This window comes from Myotis nattereri, assembly GCF_964212035.1.
Source record: "Myotis nattereri genome assembly, chromosome: 2".
NCBI classification, from domain to species: domain Eukaryota; kingdom Metazoa; phylum Chordata; class Mammalia; order Chiroptera; family Vespertilionidae; genus Myotis; species Myotis nattereri.
Genome location: NC_138076.1, coordinates 82,606,663 through 82,631,574, shown reverse-complemented (window position 1 = coordinate 82,631,574; position 24,912 = coordinate 82,606,663). Strand labels below are relative to the sequence as shown.

Here is a 24,912-nt window from a genome sequence, read left to right as displayed (position 1 = left end):
TATGTTTGTCTATTATTAGCTAGGATAGCTATTGAGAGTGGGAAAAACAAGGTTGGGCAGGGAAGAGGTGTATGAAAAAGAGTTATAAACTCTCATCTTCCATGGTGGGAAATCAATAAATGATCCCTAAAACTAAAACATCATAAAACTAAGTACCATAAGGAGGAAGGTGAATACCAAAGAAACAGCATAAAAGTTGACCATGTCTCTGAAAGCCGGAAATGAGGGATAAGAGGAGTAAAGGGACTGATTGCTTTTTCTTTCAGCTTGTGTGACTCCTTAATCTATGCTCATGTAGGTCTCTGATGTACATTCAGTTTTTTAAAGTAAATAGAATCCAACCATCTGACAGAAACTAATGCTTATCAGCCTTTTATTAAGGAAATCAATAGAAACTATAAAGGCTACTCTCCTGGTGGCTTAATGATGGTGCAACTTTTGTTTAATGCAGACAGGCAGAGATTTATTGCTTTCTCCCAATTGTTTTTCTTCTAGCTAAGTGTTAGCTTTTTTTCAGTCACAGCCCTTAGCTCTTTAAATACAAATTAATGACTCTTGATTGAAAGTAGTACTCTGTTTTTTGAACTTTTAGTAAATTCAGAGATTTGGTATTAGCATGTTTGCAGGGTATAGAAGATTGTTAACTAGTACTTAACAGATGTACATCAAGTTACATTGCTAGGAGTAAATTTTTTAATGTAATTTCATCTTCCCTCTGAAAATGTTCTTGGTACCTTTGCCTGACAGTTTATACCTCCTCCTAATCTTGGCACTGTACATGTAAGCTGTCCCCCGTCTTCAGGGGAGCAATGCCGTGAACACTGCAGTACTGACTTCCCTTCATCATTAGTAGACTAATCCATAAATATAGTTTATACCTGACTTTGAAATCCACCTGGATTATAAATATAATGGAACTTTACTGAGCCTCCATCCTCTCAACAGTGTTGGAACATTTAAAATGGATAGACAAAGTTAGGAGGGAAATCTGACCACGGTTTTTTACTTCTTTAATATAATCATATGTTTTGAGCTGATTTATTTTCACATCAGTAAACATCAATTCTGATTATTTTTCAAAGTGCTTACAATTATCACCACCACTACCACCACCCTTAGTATCTTTTAAATACTTTATAGCCACAAATTGCCTTTTCTAATAGTGAAAATATTTTTTAGCAGCAAGAGTAAAGTTCTTGCTTTCTCTTCTTGAAATAGACATGATCATTATTGAATTTTCTCATCCTCTTTATGTCCAAATTAATTTGCACAGTGAAAGAAAAGAAAAATATAGAGAAAAGATAATTAAAGTAAATGGACTTACTTTGCTTTCACGGGCAGTTTAAACGTGCTAATGGCAGTAGCTTAACTTAATACTAATAGTTATGAAAATAGTTCCTGTTAGCGGCAAGCCAAAAAGCTAGGCAGCTCTATCCATCCCAACTGCTTCAATAATTGGTCATTTTTGGAAAAGAGCCTAGGTCTATAAATAATTCAATCTAATTCAACGAGGTCTTAGCAGCAGGAACTGTCAAAAATGATATATGATGCAAAACTTTATCCAAGATTGACCTTATATCCCAGGCAACATTTCCAATGTAGGCAGTGCCTGACTTAGTTAGGATAAGCATGTTCATTTTGTACAAACGGCCATCTGGGGACAGCCAATCCAGCTGGGAGGTCAGATCACCATAGTAACTCTCCCGTCTTGCCCTCTGCTGTCTCTGCACATTATCTCCCCTTCCCCTGGCCCTTCTGTCCCTGGCACCACTCCTTGCCTAGCTCTGCAGTTCACACCTGGCCTCGGGCCTGTGATTCCCACCCTGGAATTCTTTCCAAGTCCTTAAGGGCTGTGTTTGTGATTTTTGTTTTATTTTGTTTTCCAAAAAATAACTTTCCTCTTTATGCTGGGGGTTCCTCATCTCTTTAAGCTCTGTCCCCAGTGCTTTGCATTATGTCTGGTGCACAGTAAGCTCAGCCATGGTTGATGAATATGTAGGAGAGATTTTGAGTTTTTCAGGTGGCCCTACTCAAAAACCTTCAGCTGCAAATGTGAAATGAAACAACCATGCTTCTTATTTTTGTAAACTGCATGTGATAAACTCAGTGTGGATATTTTTGATGTATCATTCTAATCATAATTTATTAGAAGATTAGTTGGACAGAAATCTTTAAAAGGATGGGTTCTGTATAGGGGAAGTTGCTGTTTTTTTAAGAGACAGTAGTAGCCCAGATTTTGTAAAATGGGGCTATTTTTAAAACTGTTTTGCCGTAGGGCCAGCTCAAGTAGGAGCTGTGGGGAGTGGTAGACAGATCGTAGATTTGAGCCAGAAAAGCATGCATTTGAAAGCCATCTCCATTACTCTACAGCTATTAGTACATGGCCTCAAGCAAACCACCACATGAGTATATCACTTCTATAAGCTTCAGCTTCCTCATCTCTCAAACAAGAATCCTAAGAGTTCTGCTTCAAGCTATCGATAACTTCATTCCACTTTTAATAGGATTTGTGCTTTTGTTGTTGTTGTTCCTATATTGGTATCATGTACTAATTTAATACTCTGTTCATGTCATGACTATTTGCAGATGTTACCCCTCCACATACATCTGGTTATATAGAAGTCACTGATCTTCAATCAAAAAAACTCCGATATATCCCTATTCCTAGGTAATCCAGTTCCACTTTTGTTCTTAGCTTGTATGTTAGATTAAAAGAAAAAAGAGTGACTTCTTAACAAGTACTTTGAATAAATGTGTGCTTTCTGCTTCCTTAAATAGAAAGCTCTTTTTTTTTCAGCTACAGTTGGTTTATAGCTTGCTGTTCTTCTGCATGCCTTACTGCCGTTTTAATTTTCATTTTGGAAAAATGTTCAAATGTTACATAGGTATAAATCTATCAGCCTTGTAGCCTTCATTTCTCTTTTATTGATCTGTCCTAATGATAAATTTTTCTGTATCTGAAACAGCATTTTTAGTATTATAGAAATTTTCATACTTATTAATTTCATATGTTAGTTTTCTGAGGTAAATGTATTCAAACTATCAAAGTAATTTAAATATCATTTGGCTGATATTCTTTTAAAATATGTTATTGCACAGTAGTGACGGTCATACCGTGGTCAAAGGATTTCAGAGATTTGGGATGAAACTCAGTGTCATTCACTGCTTTTATTGTCCAGGGATGGAAGGAAAGCATTCACACTAGCGAGACTGAGGATATGAAAGGAAAAGCACTGATGCTCTGTGTCTGAACACATAGGTCCTCGCCAGTAGCCCATCCCTCTCTGGATGCCTCCATCCATGACCTCCTGCAACCTGACCGTGTACCTGCCTTGATCTCACACCCCCTCCTGACATATACTCCCTCACAGGCGACTGAGCCTTCACAGCACTGTGGTTAAAACATCACTTGAAATCCTAAGTGGAGAAGCCTGGAAAGCCTTCCAGTGTCACAGGAAGACCAGGGACACTGGAACTTGTCAGAGACCTGGAACATCACCAGATCTCCCTTTTAGCCCCTTCTCCAACTCCCAGAAGAAAATAGCTCAGCATGACAGTACAGAATAACTCAGAAACACAGTTTCCTTTACCCTTGAGTCAGGTTCAAGAAATATGAATAATGAAAACATATCCAAAGAAATAGATTTACTTATTCCAACATATGTAAGTATGGCTTCTTGTGTCAGTTTAATGGAAAATGGCCTTTAGTCATTTAGGAAAAGTCTTTATTCCATATTAATTATATGCTTATTAAAATATACTATTAGTGCAAGTTACAAAAGCAAAGAACTTATTTTACATTTCTAAAGCATTAAATAATGTTTTTATTATTTGTCCTAATTTCTGCCTCATTAGCCCTAGCTTTTTATTTCCGTGTTTTTCTCTTTTAACTTTCTCTGTAACCTGTATGTTATACCTGCTATAGAAAGAACATCTGGAGAGCAATTGTATATATAACCAGTGCCAGCTGGTCACCATAATTCATTTAGAGCTGCACTGTCCAGTAGAAATATATAATGTGAGCCACATATGTAATTTTATACTCCTTAGTAAGCACATTAAAAGAGTAAAAAGAAGTGAAATTAACTTTAACATTGTATTTAACCCAGTGTATATTAAATATTATCATTTTGACATATATTCAATATAAAAATTTAATGAGATAATTTACATTTCTTACTTTCTCTAAGTTTTTGGTATCTAGTGTATATTTTACACTTACAAAACATCTAAATGTGAAGTTGGCACATTTTAAGTGCCATGTGATTCTGTCTGTTCATTGTCAGTATATCTGAGTTTCTCTCGAGATGAACTGCTGTCATATTTTGGCATATATGTAATCCAAGGGAGAAACCCATTTGGATTCCAATTTTGTTGCTAAGTACTTAAATTGAGCATTCTGCTAGATAGCAGGAATTTTTCATTTGATGGCTAACTTCAAATAATAAAAAATACAGTAAAATTATATGTAAATGCAAGACCAAAATGAATATATCACATTTGCCTTCAGTAAAATTTGAGTATTGTTTCTCAAATTTTTACATTATTTGCATTTGTAAAATGATACTCCCTAGCCCTTGTATGTGGGTGTATGTAAATCTAGGTTTCACTCTACTGTAATTCTATGTTTTTCTTGAAGAACTTGTTATGTATAAGGGGAACGTGTTACTTTTAAAGGTGAAGAGATTCTAGATCTGGTGTACAAATTGTTGTAGAAAAGTAATTTATTCTGCACTTTTTATTGGCATGTTGAAGAAATTGCCCTTGTAAATTTCCAGTTTCATGGAGATTTAAATATGCAAGCAGTAGATACAGTGCTCATTGGACGCACACATCTTGAGTGCTCTTAGAAAAGTTTCAAACATAGTTTCACATGGATAAATTTCATTATTCTTAAGTAGCCATTTAACTTCACCATCTGTACCTACTAATTTATTTCCTAAAGTAAATATTTTTTTGGAGAGCACAATAAGTTATATCCTGTATTATATCAAATATTACTTTCTTTGAGTCCTTCTAACACTGCAAAGTAGTTCTGAAACACTTGTTCCCATCCTACTGTTATCATCCTCTTCATATAAACATTTTCTAAGACTTCTGCATTCCAGAATAGCTGGCTTTGTTACACTGTGTTTAAAATCTACAAGGCAGACTGAAAAGTCAAAGTAGTCTTGGTTTATTTTTGGTATATTATAAGAATTTCTCTAATACATAGTGTGGTTTTGTGGTTTTACGAGATCAGCAATGATAGTTTATGTTTTTATTATATAGAATGTATCAGATGTGTTTAGGGAGCACACAAACTGGTAATTAGGATTTCTAATGTATGTATGTTATATAGATAATAAAGGGAGTATGTCTGCAACTGACTCTTACAGGCAAACGCTGCATTCCTAGAAATGACTGTATATGTACCATAAATATAAAATAAAGGAAATGTATATGTATGAATATATAATACAACTAATATATAAATTCTTTATTATAAATCCTTACAGTTTTCTAAAGTAGGAAAGGCAAAATATCAAATGCAAAGGAAGTTAAAATACATAAACAAAACATCAGTTTCAGCGCTGACCTTATGCTGCATGTTTGTGAAATATGAGTTGGTTTAGAGTTTCTTTCTGATAATGAATACTAATGTCACCTAGGATAAATACAGAAAAAAAAAATGTAAATAACCAGTAACTAAATATGTATTTTTTTACTTACAGATGGATCTGGTGATATCTTTTAATGTGCTTATTATTAGAATTCTTTATAGCAAGTTTAATACACCTAAATCAGGTTAAACTAGCTTCATTACCTAGATTACCAATTGCTTGAATACTGTGATTTCTTTTTCAGATCAGAATTTCTCTCCCCATATACCACATGGATATCTACTATTTCAGACACAGATGCACTGCTAGCTGAGTGGGGCGGAGGTGGTGTTGTTACTGTTGATATGGGAGGTCAAATCAGACTTTGGGAAACTGGACTTGAACATCTGCAACGCTCACTCATGGAATGGAGAAACATGATTGGACAAGATGACAGACATATGCAGGTACCACTTGAATTGATCTTACCTCTTAAGGGTGCATATTCAAGTATAAATTGAGTTCATGAATATGCACCCTTAAGTGGTAAAATTCTACTTGTGAAAACGTCTAGCCCAACGACTCAAATATAGTTGTTTTAATGGCTAAAATAAATATCAGATCCAGAAAAAGGCAAATCTTACTCATCTAGAATAGTGAAAAAGTAAAAATATGCCTTTTTCTCTGACAGTGCTTAAATATACAGGTTCCTCATAGCACTGCATGTGAATACAATCAACTTTTATATTTTAACCTTAAGCATTAATCATTTTCCAGCACCACCTTTGCATCTCTTCTGACGTGTATTGTCATCATTGTCAGCATCTCCACTTGAGATACTCAGGATCTAAAATGCAGCGTATTTTACAAGGTCAAAACCGTTAGACTAGAGAAGATAAACAAAGCTATGCATCTAATAGAGATGTGTTTTTACCAAGTTCCTTATTTCCAGACTAGAGGCCTGGTGCACGAATTTGTGTATGGGTGGGGTCCCTCGGCCTGGCCAGCGATTGGGGCTGTCTTGCCCAGTCCAAGGGGGAGGGACCACGGAAGGTTGGCCAGCCACGAGAGGTTGGCTGTGGGAGCACACTGACCACCAGGGGGAAGCTCCTGCATTGAGCATCTGCCCCCTGGTGGTCAGTGCACATCATAGCGACCATTGTTCGGTCAACCGGTTGTAACGGTCGCTTAGGCTTCTATATATATAGATAATGCAAGTTTAGCAGTTAGAATAAATAGACCCAACCCTACACTGGAAAGGTGTATGGGAACAGGTGTCCAAAGTGAGAGGAAACCCCAAGACTCCAAAAATGACTCAGTCATCACCTAATCTAGCTGCTGTCGAGAACTAATGTGAATAATGAGGAAGCCTGTGTACCCATAAATACTAAAGCATATCATAAAAGCATTTATTTGTAATTAATTTATTTTAATCTTCAGAAGAAAACTTCCTTGTTTACATTTCATTTTTATCCATTAAAAAGAAAGATAGGTTTCTACCAGCTGTGTTGCTCTGCAAAGAGCCAATTACCGAGATAAGAAATTTCCACAAACTATTCTATTAATACCTGATTAATAATTACTAGTTTATTTGGCTATTTTTGTGATTTCCTTAAAGAAGAAATATATATATTTGTGAATAAATAATTCATAGTTCTCTTATATTCTTAAAAGCTGGACGTAACATTTTGAAAATCACAAACCAGTATAGGCAAGCAACCTCAAATCCTTTTGGAATGGTATTAATATATTATTTTAATTAAGCTAAAACAAATGTATAGCTCTAAAATAAATATGTCATTAAGTGCAATGGACTTATCACAGCAACAGACTGAATGTTGGTCACTATCCATAACAATAATTAGAAAAGTAATTAACTGTGGTTCTGACTTTTTATTATTCTAAACATTAATTTCTTCACCCTTTTAATTAAGCTCCTATTTTCATTACAGTGATTGATACCTAATAGTACATACTATTGTATTTGAATCTTGTATTTTATTTTAATTTCTCAGTGTTATAGACATCTGAGGTCATGTTTTTCCTGTGGCCAGCATTTGTGGCCTATTAAGTTTATCGTTTACAACAGAACTTTAAAAGGACTTTTACTCATGATTTTGGTAACTGGTGTCGACTACTACAAAAATTAACCCCTATTTGTGTTCAGCTGTGTAGCTTTTCTCTTCCCAGTGCCTTTCCTGACTCTGTTGTGCAGCTCTGTATTCTCAGCTCCTAACATAATGATTCGTACATAACAGGAAATTAATAGGTTTGTTTATGCTCACATTCATATATACTAAATTACACTGGTCATTAAAGCTACTTGATAACAAATGGAATTATTTTAAACTGTCATACATTATTCATTTGTTTTTATGTAACTGAATACTGAATAGGTATTTGTTGACTATATATGGTTATTAAGTTAGGAATAAACAATTATAGTACCTAACATCTCAAAAATAAAATATTTGGCTGTATTATACAGGGCAATATTTGATCTTCCCCAAACCAACCATTTTCAGCTATCACAGAAATAAGACTTACTTAGTAATAAAGTTACATAATTCAGAATTAAATTGTAGTTCCATTTGGAAAATTAGAATAGATGTTATGTAACATTCTCCTTCCATCTCTGATGTTCCTTGATCCATTTTGGTTCATATTGAAAATGTATACTTATATACAGATTCAAACTGCGAAACAAATTGTCTTTTTGTCTAAACAGATGGGATTCATTGTCCAAATAGTCTGTCGTTGTTTTAATTTTTGGTTATGTCTCTCCTCTTCCTTCTCATTGCTTGGTAAACAATGAGACAGCATATTTAATTGCTCTTACTTAGACCAGTTCATGTTATTATTTACAAGTAGTTTATACAACTAACTCTAAATACGAATTATCCCAGGGGCAACGGTAATAACAAGTAAAAAATTTGTCTTTTATAGTTCTCCTCCTGTTCAGTCCTTCAAGCTCTTCCTCATTTATGGATACTTTATTCAACATGGGTCTGCTCCTGATTTAGGAGCTTGATTGGAAGTATTGAGAGAAGATTAGATTCTCCACAACATACTTACCACTTGACTGCCAGCAGCTTCCCTTGTTCCTGGCAGAGTAACCTGATCTCCATCTAGTGGCCAAAAGGACTTACTTTACATTACAGAAATTAAAAGGCCAAGTTTGTTCTCCAGTAGTTTGGGGCAGCGCAGGCTGGTGTGGGAGGTTTACACACCCCTGCTTGGGTGGTTCCTGTTAGTCCTGCGATGCTCTTTAGATCAGCAGCGAAGGCCAGGCAAATAACCTCCCGTGCCATCCACCACTGTTGACCCCCATCTTTCCCTAATTCCTTTGCCTGGTGTCAAAAGAACTATTATATTTAGATAAACTAAGCCAGTCATGTGCGTTATCTCCATCCTTTATGTTTTTGCTACATTTCAGGCTTCCAGAGTTAATAGCTCTGAAGCCACTATTGCTTTGAATTTTTGTTTTGTTTAATGGATTCATTGATAGTTGTTTTAATGAGTACAACTTGCAAGAGAGTATGTATTTAGCCCTGCATAGAGAGTGTGTCCAGTAATTTTACATGCTTTGATAGGAACATGTGTTTTTCTTATAGTCAACAACTATAACAACAAACTCAAAGCACCACTGTCACTGTCATCCTAAGAGCCCATTATTAAGAATCAATTTTTATTCCTTTTAGACTCCATGTTTTCAAAAGCCTGGGTTCATTATAAGCCAAAATTCTTCTGACTGCACTTCACAGTATTCTTTATAAAGCATACTTTTTACATATTTTTATTTGGTCTTGGATTTTTCCCAAAAAGGCTGTTAAAAGCTACACCACAGTTTTCCTCAGAAATCAAGTCCTCGTCTCTAAAAGGCTTCTGGTGGCTATTCTTGTAGCAGCAGAAAGGCTGAAAGGTTGTGGCTTTCAAATGTTGTTTTCTAATTACAGTAAACTAATCAGAAACTAAGTACTTTATATATTGCTGGTAGAATCTCTTTGAGGCCTCTGAACAGTACTATGTACTTAAAAATGGGTAGAGCCATCTGACACAAACACTGTGGGACTGGAACTTACTCATCCTTTATAGTGTGCCTGGCACACAACAGGCACAGTGAATATTTGAAAATTGAGAGAAGCGTAGAGAAAATACATGGAAAAGATAGCTAGTTTCTATTAAGCACAACTCATCCTTCCCCCATTTCAAAGAAAATGTTCTGGAAATATAAGTAAATGTAGCTTGCTGTACTTAGGTAGCCAAGCCTGGCCTTTTCTGTAACCACTAGTTAAACAGTTGGGAATTTTTAAGGCTTACTCTCAGCTTTGGAAACCACTAAATTACTTAATTGGCTCTCTATTAGTAAATTTAGGTTTTCGCCGTATAGGCTGTTATCTTCAGATCCTCTGTGGAGGTTTGAAATTCTTTATTCTTTTTAAGGAGCATAATCCACTTTTGTACATCGTTCATTGCTCTCCTTGGTAACTCTGAAAATACTTAACAATTTGATTCAGTGTATCAATGTTATAGAATAATATATATTTTGTAGGGCTTTTATATGCACATATGAAAATCATCCTTGGCCCAGAAAGGCAATGCTTTTTATAAAAACTTCTATAATTTCCCACCATATCTCCTAGCAATGTGTCAGTAGAGCTGGTTTTCAGATGGTCTAGCTGTTTGTCTATATAGTAACACTTGGGCAGTGCCTTTAAGAATTTTCCCATTGTTTGTTCCTGTTAGAGAAATCCCAGCCATAGAAGTTCACTTTGATTCTAGTTTTAGGTCAGCAGTACCTGACGAAAGCAAAAGATTCCCTGGAGAGCATGATACCCAGTGGTGTGCTGATGAACTAGCTCTCTGGAGTGAGGTGGGGCAGTTTATAATATTTATCCTTTTCCATGGTGTGCATATTTCCTCCATGGCTGATTTCAAGCTACCAAGTTAACAATCTGCTCCCCAAAATTCCTGAATATTTAGCAATCATCTCTCAAGCTGGCTCCAGCATGCTACTGGCCTGGTTAAGCCTGTAGCAACCCAGGGAGAATTATGACAGTTACCTAACTGCAAGGCCGTGTAGCAATAAGGCAATGGAAATGTAGAGAAGAAGCGAGAGAGAAGCAAAAAAAAAAAAAAAAAAAAAGAGGAGAAAGGGTATTGAGGACGCAGATAAGGTGGAATATCAATTACCTTTGGGAAATGTTGAAACTTGCTGTTATCCTACTTACCAATTGGCAATGTTCTTCTTGAACCAGAAATTCAGTTTTAGTAAAGGATTAGAGAGAAGTCTGCCCTCAAGTAGGATGACACTCATGGGTTCATGCACAGGGGCCACCTTTCTTCTAAACACTGTATTTCAGAAGGAAACTGATAGTTGGTTTTTACATTCCTCCAAAGGTATTGCTTCCATTGGATCACAGCTTTATCAGTAATTGCTAAATATATCCAAAATCAAATCACTTTCTTAAGATAAGCAAGTCAACAAGTATATGATTTTTAAGTATAAGGAAAACAAATTAATTCTACATTGTATCCTATCTAATAATAGACAAACATGGTAATTGGCCGTATCTTCACTACGCCTCCCATTGGCTAATCAGCGATATATGCAAATTAACCATCAACAAAGATGGCAGCTAATTTGCATACTGCAGGCAGGGCAGGTCAGCACCATCCTGCCTGCCCTGCTGCTATCCAGGCCTACTATCTGTGATCTGGGGTGGTGGGCGTCCCATGTGTGACCCGACCTGGGGCAGCCGGGCAGGGCAGCAGCGATTGGCCGGCCCGCCCAGGCATCCTATGTGCGACCCGACCCGGGGCGTCTGGGCGGGGCAGCAGCGATCGGCCAGCCCGCCCTGGCATCCCGTGTGTGACCCAACCCAGGGCGCGGGGTGGGACAACATGGCTCCTCTGTCACCCCAGTTTCCTCATCACAGCTCCCTTGGGGGCCTAAGCCTTTAGTCGGATATCCCCTGAGGGCTCCCTGGCTGCCAGAAGGATGTCTGACTGCAAGCTTAGGCCTGATTCCCCGGGGAGTGGGCCTAAGTTGACAGGTGGACATCCCCCAGGGGGTCCTGGACTGCAAATGGGCACAGGCTGGGCTGAGGGATCCCCCCACCCCTGGTGCACAAATTTTTGTGCACCGGGCCTCTAGTCAATTATAAGTTGAGATGTCAAATGCAGTGATTATGTTGAATCAATGACTATAGAATTTTTATGGCTCTGAGCTCATAATTTATATACTCATGTAAAGTCAACACATCACAGTGGCAGTAGAAATAAAACCTTGCAGTTATATTTATAGATAGAATTGTAATTTTATTCATAGGCTATATAGCCTATTGTTTAAGCACATAAAGTTTGAAATGGTTAAATCTGGGTTCTAATCCATGTTCTACTTTGTCTGTGATCTTTGCCAATTACTAGTTCTTTCTACACTTGCCTTTCAATTATAATATAAAGATAAAATCATCATGCCTTACAAAGATGTTGTAAGAATGAAATGCATTAATGTCTGGAACAGAGTAAGTACTTAGTAAACAAACAAAAACTTAGGAAAAAGTTAAAAACATGGAATTCAGCTAATATTAGACTACAGAATTCTTTAATGTTTACATGGAAACAAAGCCAAATTAAAATGAAGCCCTGTTACCCATACACCTAATATTACATTATGACCCAATGAGTTACATAATTCATAATCTATTCTAGTGTTAAATTTGTGACGTTTGTTTATAATCCTATTTGGAAAAACTTTCGTTGGCCCCAAAAAGGAATTGAAAAAACTGTCTGTGCCTAAACTTGTTAGCTGGAAGAAAAGCAGGAAATCAATGATAGGACAATTGTCAGCAGAGGATTATAGTGTCTAGCCTTATTTAAAAGACAAATTAGAACAGGACCAAAAAACACACAGCAAAATATACATCATCTTTAGCCTGAATCCTGAGAACAGTTAAGAACAAGTCAAATTTGGAGCTATCATTCTCAGTTTTTCTGTATACAGTGTTCTTCTGTTTCTCTTTTTAACATTCTAAAAATATTTCTCTTTTTATTTTCTACTAGAGGCCCCATGCACGAATTTGTGCACCTGTAGGGTCCCTTGACCTGGCCTGTGGGATTGGGCCAAAACTGGCTCTCAGACATTCCCCAAGGGATCCCGGATTATGAGAGGCAGAGGCCAGGCTGAGGGACCCCACCGGTGCACAGTCGGGGCTGGGGAGGCCGCGGGAGGTTGGCCAGCTGGGGAGGGACCGTGGGAGGGCTCCAGGGCATGTCCAGCCCATCTCACTCAGTCCCAATTGGCTGGACCCCAGCAGCAAGCTAATCTAATGGTCAGAGCATCTGCCCCCTGGTGGTCAGTGCATGTCATAGCAGCGGTTGAGTGGCCTTAGCATATTATTAGCATATTATGCTTTGATTGGTTGAACAGCCAACCTGACAACCAGACATTTAGCATATTAGGCTTTTATTATATAGGATTTCCTTACAAGGTCAGGCCACCGATACTATCTCTAACCTCTCTCTTTGAATAGTTTCAACCATCCATTCATTTAATTTACATCTTTGAGCACTCAGTATCCTCCTATATAGTAAAAGACTAATATGCAAATCGACCAAACGGAGGAATGACCATTGCTAGGACACACACTGACCACCAGGGGGCAGACACTCAATGCAGGAGCTGCCCCCTGGTGGTCAGTGCGCTCCCACAGGGGGAGCGCTGCGAGCGCAGCAATGGTAGCAGGAGCCTCTCCCACTTCCATGGTGGCGCTAAGGATGTCTGACTGACAGGGAGCAGGCCTAAGCTGTCAGTCGGACATCCCCCGAGGGCTCCCGGACTACAAGAGGGCGCAAGCTAGGCTGAGGGCCCTCCCCCCGACTGTACGAATTTCATGCACTGGACCTCTAGTTGTGAGGATAAAAAAATAAGTAAGGTATAGGTGCAAACCCAGGGAACTTAGAGTCCAGTAAAGCTATAACCAAATAAATTATGGTGCAGTGTGGTGAAGAAAGGTATAAAAGTATGATTAAAAGATCAGAGGGTGCACAGAATAACAACTCTATCTTTGGAAGTGGTTCCAAGATGAATTAGTACCTGAACCCAGTTTTCAAGAAAGGAGGTAGGGACTCCTGACAAACCAAATACATGTGATTCGTTTTACTTCTTATCAAAATCCCAGTGAAAGAAAGATAAAGGGTCAAAAAAGGTACAAGGACCAATGGTCCAAAATCCACAAGGACAAAGAGAACTGAAGGCATAACAACGCAGGGTGGCAAGCAACACTTGGGAGAATGGAAAATAGCTGGGTGGGTGTTAACTCAGTTAATGACTGGAAAGAGCTAAAACCCATTTCTGCAGAGGGGAAAGCCAACAAGACTCAAGCTAATTTACTCTGCCAAAGTCCAGAGCATAGGACTTGAAGACACCATGTACCTTTGAAGGTTGGAGTGCGGATGGCACTCAAAATTGGAAGATTGGTGGAAAGTCTGCATAGAGGCCATTTAGAAATCCAGGTCTTCTCCTCTATCTTAATGCCCATGGGCAACTGGCTCTCCTCTACCCTTATAAAAGACAGGAGCTGTAATGGAGATCTGCACAGCTTCAGGCAGGAGTGAGATAGACAACAAGAAGATAAAGTAAAAGTCTGCATCCATATTTATAACCCTTGAGCAGGAGATTGGAAAAATCCTCTTTGGAAATTGACATGCCCAAGAGAAAAAGCTTTTCTTTTTATTTTTTATAATTTTCTTTCACTTGATTGTTGAATTTATTAGGAGTAATACTGGTTAATACAATTATATAGGCCTCGGGGGTACAAATCAAGTCTTCTTCCATCCCCATTTATCCAACCCTTTTACCCTGTCCTGTCTCCTCCCACCCCCCTTTCTTTCTGCTAACCACCATACTGTTGCCTATCTATGAGGGTTTTGAGGATGTGAGAGTTTTAGTTGCTTAACCCCTTCACTTTTTTCACCCAGCCCCCCAACTTTCTCCCCTCTGACAACTGTCAGTCTGTTCTCTGTATCTATGAATCTGTTTCTATTTTGTTTGTTAGTTTATTTTGTTCAATAGATTGCACATAAAAGTGAAATCATATTGTATTTGTCTTTCTCTGACTGGCTAATTTCACTTAGTATAATACACTCCACGTCCATCCATGCTCTTGCAAAAAGTAAGATTTCTTCTTTTTTATAGGTGAGTAGTATTCCATTGTGTAAATGTACCACTGTTTTTTATCTAATCATCTGATGGACACCTGGACCCCTTCCAAGTATTGGCTATTATAAATTACGTTGCAGTGAACATAGGGGTGCATATATTCTTTCAAATTGAGGTTTCAGGTTTCTTCAGCTATATTCCCAGAAGTGGAATTACTCATTCATAAAGCAGTTCTATTTTTAATTTTTTGTGGTAACTCCATACTGCTTTCCACAGTGGCTGTACCAATCTGCATTCTTACCAACAGTGCACAAGAGTTCCCTTTTTCCACTTTCTCACCATCACTTGTTGTTTGTTGATTTATTGATGATAGCCATTCTGAAGGTTTGAGGTGATACATCATTATGGTTTTAATTTGCATTTCTCTGATGCTAGGTGACATTGAGCATCTTTTCATGTGTCTATGGCCATCTGTATGTCCTCTTGGGAGAAGTGTCTACTCAGGTTTGGATATGCCACTTGTATGGCTAATTGGATTCTACTCTAATGTTATCTCAAGCTGGCCATTGGGTGTGTTTGTTCTGGGGCCTCTTGGGAGGGACTCTGGTGCAGACCAATGTTAGTCGCAGACCAATGTTGTGACTGTCCCTGGGCAGTCTGTTTGGAACTACAAAGAGATCCACCGTTTGTGGCTGCTTCTACTGGGCCTGGTATGCCTGAGAAGGATCAAGCTGCATCCTAATGCTGGCTTTTACCAGCACCAGGCCCAGGGGCAGGCAAGCAAAAGTCCCAAGGAACTCCAATATCCTCCACCACCTGCCTCTACCTGCTTGCTGCCTGTTAGGCTCAGTCACTGAAAGAGCCTCTGGCAGTCTTTGAGTTGCATGCAATAGGTTCTCAGTGAGTCACCAGATAGGGGTGAGAGGTGTTCACCAGATTCAAAAAGTTCAAACTTGGTGCCAGTGCTGGGTTTTAGGCCACTCTGAAAATATACCAGGGTGTACCTAGTCTAGATGGCACCTGCTGGATGCACACCTTTGTGGTAGGGCAGGTTTTCTGGGAGTCATTAGGGTGTGGCCAGCAGAAGTTTATCATGCTAAAACAGACCAAGATTTGGCCATGTGAAGGGAAGGCTCTGCACCGGTCAGGTATGTGAGGGGAAAATTTTCTTCGTCCTAGAGACACATGATTTATGTCTGTCCCACATTCTGCCAGGAGCCCAAACTCAGCATGGTGGGGTCACTGGGAGTCAGGATAGGGGGAAGGTGCCAGTTAGGCTGAGGGGAAGTTGGGGGTGGGGGAATTAGACTCATCCAGAGCCACACAAATCATTCACTGATACCCCCTATGTCTGCCCAGGCCTCTACATCCTGGCCCAGGCAACTGACTCCTTAGCAGCATGGATGCTGTGCAGGGTGAGTTAACATGGAGTCCAGAATTTGGAGTTATTGTTGTCCCGCAGGCTGATTCCATAAGAGGGGCAAGCTCCACCCAAGAAAGATGGCATCTGTGATGCAGTAGAGGGAGTGACTCAACACAGGGATCCCGGTAGTTGTCCCCTCAGCTTTCACCCCAAAGTCACAAACCCAGTCTCTCCTCGCATGACTCTCTGCTGAGCCCTCTCTTCACTGGAGCCCAGGATGAATGGCTGCAAATGAGATTCTGTGTGTTGGCCCTTTAAGAGTGTACCTATGTCTCTAGCAGAGTCCTTCCTCTCCCTGGCTGACAGACTCCCGCTGATTTTCATAGCCAGGTGTTATGTGGGTGTCTCTTCCTGGCTCTGGTGCCCTGGGTTGGGGAGCCTGATGAAAACCTGAAACCCCATATTCCTCAGGGGGAATCTTTTCAGATGAGATATCCCTCCAGAATCTCAGCTGCTGCCTATGGGAGCAGGGCAAACCCTTTTTATGTCTCCTCACTCCCTACCTCTCTGTTACTTCTTCTATAAAGCCTTGGTCATAAGACTTCTCTTCAGCTAGTCTTCAGTTGGTTATTCAGACTGATTACTCTTTGTTTGTTATAATTACAGTTTGGTCCTGGAAGGAGAGTGTAGCTTCCATCTACCCCACCACTACCTTGGATCTCTTCTTCTTCTTTTTTTTTTTTTTTAAAAACAATTGCAAGGTTTTTTGTTATTAGTTGTTATTGTTTTAAATATATTTTTATTGATTTTAGAGAGGAAGGGAGAGATAGAAACATCAATGATGAGAGAGAATCATTGATTGGCTGCCTCCCGCACACTCCCCACTGGGGATCGAGCCCACAACCCAGACATGTGCCCTTCACCAGAATCGAACCTGGGACCCTTTAGTCCACAGGTCAATGCTCTATCCATTGAGCCAAACTGGCTAGGGCCTTGGATCTCTTCCTGAGAAAAGCCTTTCTGACACTGACATGCGGAGGTTCCTACAGAGTAACCTTACAGTAACACCCACTTGTTGACAAGCCTTGCCTTTATGCAAAAAAGTTTTCAGTTTGCTTTTTAATGCCTTATTCTTAAATATTAATAGATAGCCTATATAAAAGATACAAATCAAAATAGAGAAAATAGAGATGATGCAGACAGTAGAACATTTCTCAAAGTGACAATTGATGTTCTCAGAAGGTAACAGAAAAATATTATCTTCACAAAACAAAAACAGGGTGTTATTTTAACATAGGCACCTTCAAAGAACAAGAAAGACTTCTTAGGAATTGAAAAATGATTGCAGAAATAAGTTTAATAGAAAGGGAACTGTCCTATAAGACAGCTTGTGGCTCAGTTTATTGAGGATTGTCCCATGCACCAAAATTGTTGCCAGTTCAATTCCTGATCAGGGCACATGCCCAGGTTGGGGGCTTTATCCTCAGTCCAGGGTCTGCGGGAGGCAACCAACCAATGTTTCTCTTACATCTATGTTTCCCTTTCATTCTTTTCCTCTTCCTTCCCCTCTCTCAAATAATTTTTTTAAAAAAATATTTAAAAATAGAAAAGATAAAGTCTTGTTTGATAATAAGAATTCCAGAAAGAAAAAACTAAAGAGCAGGCAGTGACCCAAAAAGTAATCTAAAAAAAATTCAATGATTTAAAAAACAGGTGTTGGATATAACAAATGGAAAACACACACACTCCAAAGCATATTCATTGGACATTTTAGAAATCCACGAGTAAAAACACAATGTTGAAAACTTGCAAGTTGGGGAAACTGGGAAACAGGTTATATAAAATGCATTAGAAATCCTAATGCCATTGGAATCTAGGGGGGAAATTATTTCCAACCCAGAATTTTATACTCAGCCAAGCTATTAATCAAGCATAAAAGCAGACTAAAAACATTATTAAACATTAAAATCTCAAAAAACTTACATTATTTCTTGGGAAACTTCTACATAATATGCTCTCACCAAAGAGTTGGTAAACCAAGAAAGAGGAAGACATGGACAGAAAGAGTGGTTTTAGCCAGGAGAGAGGCAAAAGTAATTCTAAATGTGATGGTGAAAGGGTGTCTTAGGCTGACAGCTGTGCAGAAGGCCTGAAAACAATCACTCCAAAGCAAAGTGGGAAGACACAGAACTCCAGAAAGAACGTATATCTTGAATTTTAAAAAGAGGAAGTTGTAATGTGGTAGGCTAACAATACTGAAAGTGGTTCACAGCTCTGCTAAAGAAATTAGGGACAAATTACTGAAAAATATATAAAATGGAGCTAAGAATTAGTAAAAAGAACATAAGTGGTACATTGATTAATGGTGAAAGTGAAAAAATATATCTAGTAATAGTATGTAATAATATATAAAACTATATAGTAATATCCTATCCTATATAATAAAAGCCTAAGATGCAAATTGACTGACCAGCGGAACTACCAGTTGGCAGGGGGTGGGGCTGGCGAGCAGGCGGTGCCAGGCCAGCCAAAGCAGGTGCCAGCGGGCAGAGGGAAGGGACAGTGATTGGGGCAGTCACGGGGTGGGGCAGGGCCGACTGATCATATGTGGTAATATAAAATAAACTATTGCTTTGAGCAAAGTTTATGATAATATTCTATTAGAAGGATAGGGGAGGGTAAAGTATATTCAAAGTGACAAAGGTAAAATAATTCTCATCTTTCATATTAGGAAGTCAATAGATAATGTCTCAAATGTAAAAGAAAATATCAGAATTTTTGTTTTCATTTAGCTCAGGGGTTTTTTTGTTTGTTTTTATTTTTTTGCTTGTTTAAGGTATTACATATGTCTCCTTTTTCCCTGATTGACCCCCCCCTCCGCAGGCCACTCACACCCCCCCCCCGACAAGCCCCCACCACCCCAGTGTCTGTGTCCACTCGTTATGCTTATATGCATGCATGCAAGTCCTTTGGCTGATCTCTTACCCCCTCACCCCTGCCTTCCCTCATAGGTTGGACAGTCTCTTCGATGCTTCTAGGACTCTGGTTCTATTTTTGTTCATCAGTTTATGTTGTTCATTATATCCCACATATCAGTGAGATCATGTGATACTTATCTTTCTCCAACTGGCTTATTTCGCTTAGCATAATGCTCTCCAGTTCCATCCATGCTGTTACAAATGGTAAAAGTTCCTTCTTTTTTATAGCAGCATAGTATTCCATTGTGTAGATGTACCACAGTTTTCTAATCCATTCATCTGCTGATGGGCACTTAGGCTGTTTCCAAATCTTCGCTATTGTAAATTGTGCTGCTATGAACATGGGGGTGCATATATCTTTTCTGATTGGTGTTTCTGGTTTCTTGGGATATATTCCTAGAAGTGGGATCACTGGGTCAAATAGGAGTTCCATTTTTAACTTTTTGAGGAAACTCCATACTGTTTCTCACAGTGGCTGCACCAGTCTGCATTCCCACCAGCAGTGTACAAGTGTTCCTTTTTCTCCACATCCTCTCCAGCACTTGTCGGTTGTTGATTTGTTGATGACAGCCAGTCTGACAGGTGTGAGATGGTACCTCATTGTTGTTTTGATTTGCATCTCTTGGATAATTAGTGACTTTGAGCATTTTTTCATAAGTTGCTTGGCTTTCTGTATGTCCTTTTTCAAAAAGTATCTATTTAGGTCCTTTGCCCATTTTTTTATTGCAATTGTTTCTATTCCTTTTGTTAAGTTGTATGAGTTCCCTGTAAATTTTGGATATTAAACCCTTATTGGTGATAACATTGGCAAATATGTTCTCCCATGCAGTGGGCTTTCTTGTTGTTTTGTTAATGGTTTCTTTTGCTGTGCAGAAGTTATTTATTTTGATGTAGTCCCATTTGTTTATTTTCTCCTTAGTTTCCATTCCCCTACGAGCTGTATTGGTAAGATATTGCTACGACATATGTCTGATATTTTGCTGCCTATGGAGTCTTCTAAGATTTTTATGGTTTCCTGTCTTACATTTAAGTCCTTTAACCATTTTGAATTTATTTTTCTGTATGGTGTAAGTTGGTGATCTAGTTCTGTTCCATTGGTCTATATGGTTCTTGTCCCAGTACCAGGCAGTTTTGAGGATAGTGGCTTTGTAATATAGCTTGGTATCTGGTATTGTGATCCCTCCAACTTTGTCCTTTCTCAGTATTGCTGTGGCTGTTTGGAGTCTTTTTTATTCCATATGTATTTTTGGAGAGTTTGTTTTAAGTCTGTGAAATATGCCATTGGCATTTTAATGGGGATTGCATTGAATCTATAAATTGCTTTGGGTAGTATGGACATTTTGATGATGTTGATTCTACCAATCCATGAACACAGTATGCTCTTCCATTTGTTTATGTCTTCCTCTATCTCTTTTTTCAATGTCCTGTAGTTTTCCGAGCATGGGTCTTTTACCTCCTTAATTAAGTTTATTCCTAGGTATCTTAATTTTATTTGGTGCAATGGTACATGGGATTGTTTTGGGTTTTTTGTTTGTTTGTTTTTAGTTTCTCTTTCTGTGAGTTCATTATTAATGTATAAAAAAGCCATAGATTTCTGGGTGTTAATTTTGTATCCTGCTACATTGCCGAATTCATTTATTAGGTCTAATACGTTTTTGGTGGAGTCTTTGGGGTTTTCTGTGTACAATATCATGTCCTTTGCGAATAAGGACAGTTTTACTTCTTCTTTTCCAATTTGAATGCCTTTTGTTTCTTCTTCTTGTCTGATCACTGAGGCTAGCACTTCCAGTACTATATCGAACAGGAGTGGTGAAAGTGGGCATCCCTATCTTGTTCCTGTCCTTAGGGAAAATTGTTTTAATTTTTGCCCATTGCATATGATATTGATTGTAGGTTTGTCATATAAGGCTTTTATTATGTTGAGGTATGATCCCTGTATTCTTACTTTGCTAAGTTATTATCAAGAAAAGATGTTGGATTTTGTCAAATGCTTTTTCTGCATCAATAGGTATGATTTTGTGATTTTTGTCTCTCAATTTGCTTATGTAATGTATCACATTTATTGATTTGTGGATATTGTACCATCCTTGCATCCCCAGAATAAATCCCACTTGGTCATGGTGTATGATCTTTCTAATGTAATGCTGGATCCAATTTGCTAGAGTTTTGTTGAGGATTTTAGCATCTATGTTCATCAAAGATATTGGCCTGTAATTCTCTTTCTTTGTGGTGTCTTTATTTGGTTTGGGGATTAGAGTAATGCTGGCTTCAAAGAAAGAGCTTGGAAGTGTGCCTTCCTCTTGAATTTTTTGGAATAGTCTGAGTAGGATAGGTTTTAGTTCTTCTTTGAATGTTTGGTACAACTCCCCTATGAAGCTGTCCAGACCAGGGCTTTTGTTTGCTGGAGATTTTTTATCACTGTTTCCGTTTCTTCAATAGTTATCAGCATATTCAGGTTTTTTTATTCTTCCTGATTGAGTTTTGGAAGCTTGTATTTTTCTAAGAATATATCCATTTTGTCTAGGTTGTCCAGTATGTTAGAATACATTTGTTCATAGTATTTTTTCATAAATCTTTGTATTTCTGTGGGGTTGGTTGTTACTTCACCTCTTTCATTTCTGATTTTGTTTATTTGGGTCCTCTCTCTTTGCTTCTTGGTGAGTCTGGCCAGAGGTTCATCAGTCTTGTTTATCCTTTCAAAGAACCAATTCTTGGTTTTATTGCTCTTTTGTATTGTTTTTTTGGTCTCTATGTTGTTTATTTCTGTTTTGATCTTTATTATTCCCTTCATTCTGCTTACTCTGGGCTTTTCTTATTGCTCTAATTCTTTGAGTTGTAGAGTTAGATAATTTATTACAATTTTTTCTTGTTTTTAGAGGTAGGCCTATAGAGGTATGAACTTCCCTCTTGGGATTACTTTCACTGTGTTTCATAGATTTTGGATTATTGTGTTTTTATTGTCATTTATTACTAGGATGCTTTTTATTTCTTCTTTGATCTCTTTGGTGACCCAGTCATTGTTTAATAGCATGCTACTTACAGGTGTTTTATTTTTCCCCATTGTTTTTATTGTAGTTGATTTCTAATTTTATGCCATTGGGATCTGAAAAGATGCTTGATATGATTTCTCTCTCTTTGAATTTGAAGTGACTTTGCTGTGTCCTAGTATGTGGTCTATCTTTGAAAATGACCCGTGTGCACTTGAGAAGAATGTATATTCTGTGGCTTTGGAGTGGAATGTTCTGAAGATATCAATTAATTCCATCTGATCTAGTGAGTCATTTAGGATTGATGTTTCTTTGTTAATTTTTTTGTTTAGAGGATTTGTCCAGTGGTGTTAAGGAGTATTAAAGTCCCCTACTGAGACTGTATTGCTGTCAGTCTCTCCCTTGATATCGTCCAGAAGTTTTTTTATGTATTTGGGTGCTCCTGTATTGGGTGCATATATGTTTACCAAAGTTACATCCTCTTGTTGAATTGCTCCCTTTCATATTATGAAGTAGCCCTCCTTATCTTTTGTTATGGCCTTCACTTTGAGGTCTAATTTGTCAGATATAAGTATTTCTACCCAGCTTTTTTTTTTTCATTTCCATTTGCCTGAAAAAAATTTTTCCATCTCCTCGCTATCAATCTGTGTGAGTCCTTTGTTCTGAGGTGGGTCTCTTGTAGACAGCAGATATATGGGTCATATTTCCTTATCCATTCAGGTACCCTATGTCTTTTGATTGGGGTATTTAATCAATTTACATTTAAGGTTTTTATTGTTGACTAGAGGCCTGGTGCACAAAATTTGTGCACTCAGGGGGTGTGGTCCTTCAGCCAGGCCTGTGTCCTCTCGCAGTCCAGGAGCCCCGCAATCAATTGCCGTGCAGACGGCCCCACCTGCTGCAGCGCCACCCACTGCAGGGCAATCACAGAGCCGCCCCCCCGCCCCCCAGTTGATCGCTCCACCTGCTGGTGACCTGAGCCTCCTTCTGTGGAGCAATCATGGGGCAATGGTGGGGCCCCCCCAGCCAATCACATCACACCCGCCTTGGCTGGCCTGGAGCTAGTGTGTGTCATAGCATGGTCATCCAGATGGTCGTTCTGCTCTTTGGCTGTTCAGTTGATTTACATATTACACTTTTATTATAGACTAGAGGCCTGTTGCAGGAAGATTCCTGCAAGAATAGGGCTTCCTCAGGCCTATTCATGCAAGAATAGGGCTTCCTGAGACCGGAGCGAAGCAGAGAAGGGAGCAAAGCCCACCGAGGCGGGCTTCGCTCCCTTCTCTGCTGCCTCGCTCCCTCCCTTCGCCGCTTCGCCCTCGGATCCCTCCCTTCTCTGCCACTTGGGCTGTCTCCCTTCTCCTCTGCTTTGCTCCCTCACCAGGTCATGGATCCAAGGCCCGGATCCCCCGGGCAGCATCGCACGCTGCCGGCCCCACCTCACCAGGTCACAGATCCAGGGTCCGGGTCCCGAGAGCAGCATCACGCGCTGCCAGCCCCGTCTCCCCAGGTCACGGATCCAGGCCCAGGTCCCACGGGCAGCATTGCACACTGCCTGCCCCACCTCGCCGGGTCACAGATCCAGGGCCCATGTCGTGCGCTGCTGCCCCCGCCTGCAGTATGCAAATTTAATGGCCATCTTTGTTGGGTTAATTTGCATACTCTTCTGATTGGCTAATGGTGTAGCAAAGGTATGGTCAATTAGCATCTTTGTCTTTTATTAGTGTAGATAGGCACTTGTTTGCCGCCATTTTTATTCTTTATGCCTGTGTTCCTTCTTCCCTTCCTATTTCTTCTTTTTACAACAGTCCCTTTAGCATTTCTTGCATTGATGGTTTGGTGGTAATAAACTCCCTTAGTCCTTTTTTGTCTGTGAGGCTCCTGATTTCCCCCTCAATTTTGAATGAAAACCTTGCTGGGTATAGTATTTTTGAGTTCAGCACCTTGCTTTGCATCACTTTGTATATTTCATTCTGTTCCCTTCTGGCCTGATGTGTTTCTGTTGAGAAATCACTTGATAGTCTAATGGGAGATCCCTTACAGGTAACTTTCTGTCTCTCTCTGGTAGCCTTTAAGATTCTTACATTGTCATTGATGTTTGCCAATTTAATTATGATGTTTCTTGGTGTTGGTCTTTTTGGGTTCATCTTGTTTGGGACTCTGTTAGCTTCTTGGACTTGTGTGAATTTTTTCTTCCCAATAGCAAGGAATTTTTCTGTCATTATTTCTTCAAACAGGTTTTCTATTCCTTGCTCAGTTTCCTTTCCTTTTGGCACACCCTATTATATTGTTTTGTTTCGTGTTGTCCCAAAGCTCCCTGAGGCTGTTCTCCTGCTTTTTAAGTTTTTTTCCATTTGCTGCTCTGCTTGGCTGTTTTTTCCTACCTTGTCTTCTAGCTCACTGATGCGGACCTAGCTTTTTCTAGTTTACTGTTGATGCTTTATATTTTGTTCTTTATTGGAACTATGTCACTCTTCATTTCCTCTAGATTCTTACACATGTTGAATTTGTCTTCCATCGTTTTTGGCGTCCTTATAACCATTGCTCTGAATTCTTTCTCTGACAAATTGCTTGCCTCCATTTCGTTTACTTCTTTTTCTGGTGGTGCCTCCTTTTCTTTCATATTGTGGCTGTTTCTTTGTCTTCCCATTTTTGCTCCTCTCAGGGTGTCTGGTTATGTAGCTCACTCTCTACCATGTTGACCAAAAGGCACATAATACAACTCGACAAGACATGACACAGAAGGAACAAAATACAGATGCATTCAGGACACCGATAACTCCAAATAAAGGTGACCACCAGAGAAAAGAGAATTAGGGGAGAGAAAAGAATGCAAAAA

At 39.1% G+C, this 24,912-nt stretch overlaps 1 protein-coding gene across 1 annotated transcript in view; it reads left to right on the top strand.

The window, feature by feature from the left end:
- Nucleotides 1–24,912, top strand: part of VWA8 (von Willebrand factor A domain containing 8) — a 392,708-nt gene that overhangs the window by 269,045 nt on the left and 98,751 nt on the right. Inside the window, exons 36-37 of the mRNA XM_081082746.1 lie at nt 2,587–2,668; nt 5,848–6,049. Coding sequence (XP_080938872.1) covers nt 2,587–2,668; nt 5,848–6,049 — 284 coding nt within the window. The remainder of the gene's footprint in view (nt 1–2,586; nt 2,669–5,847; nt 6,050–24,912) is intronic.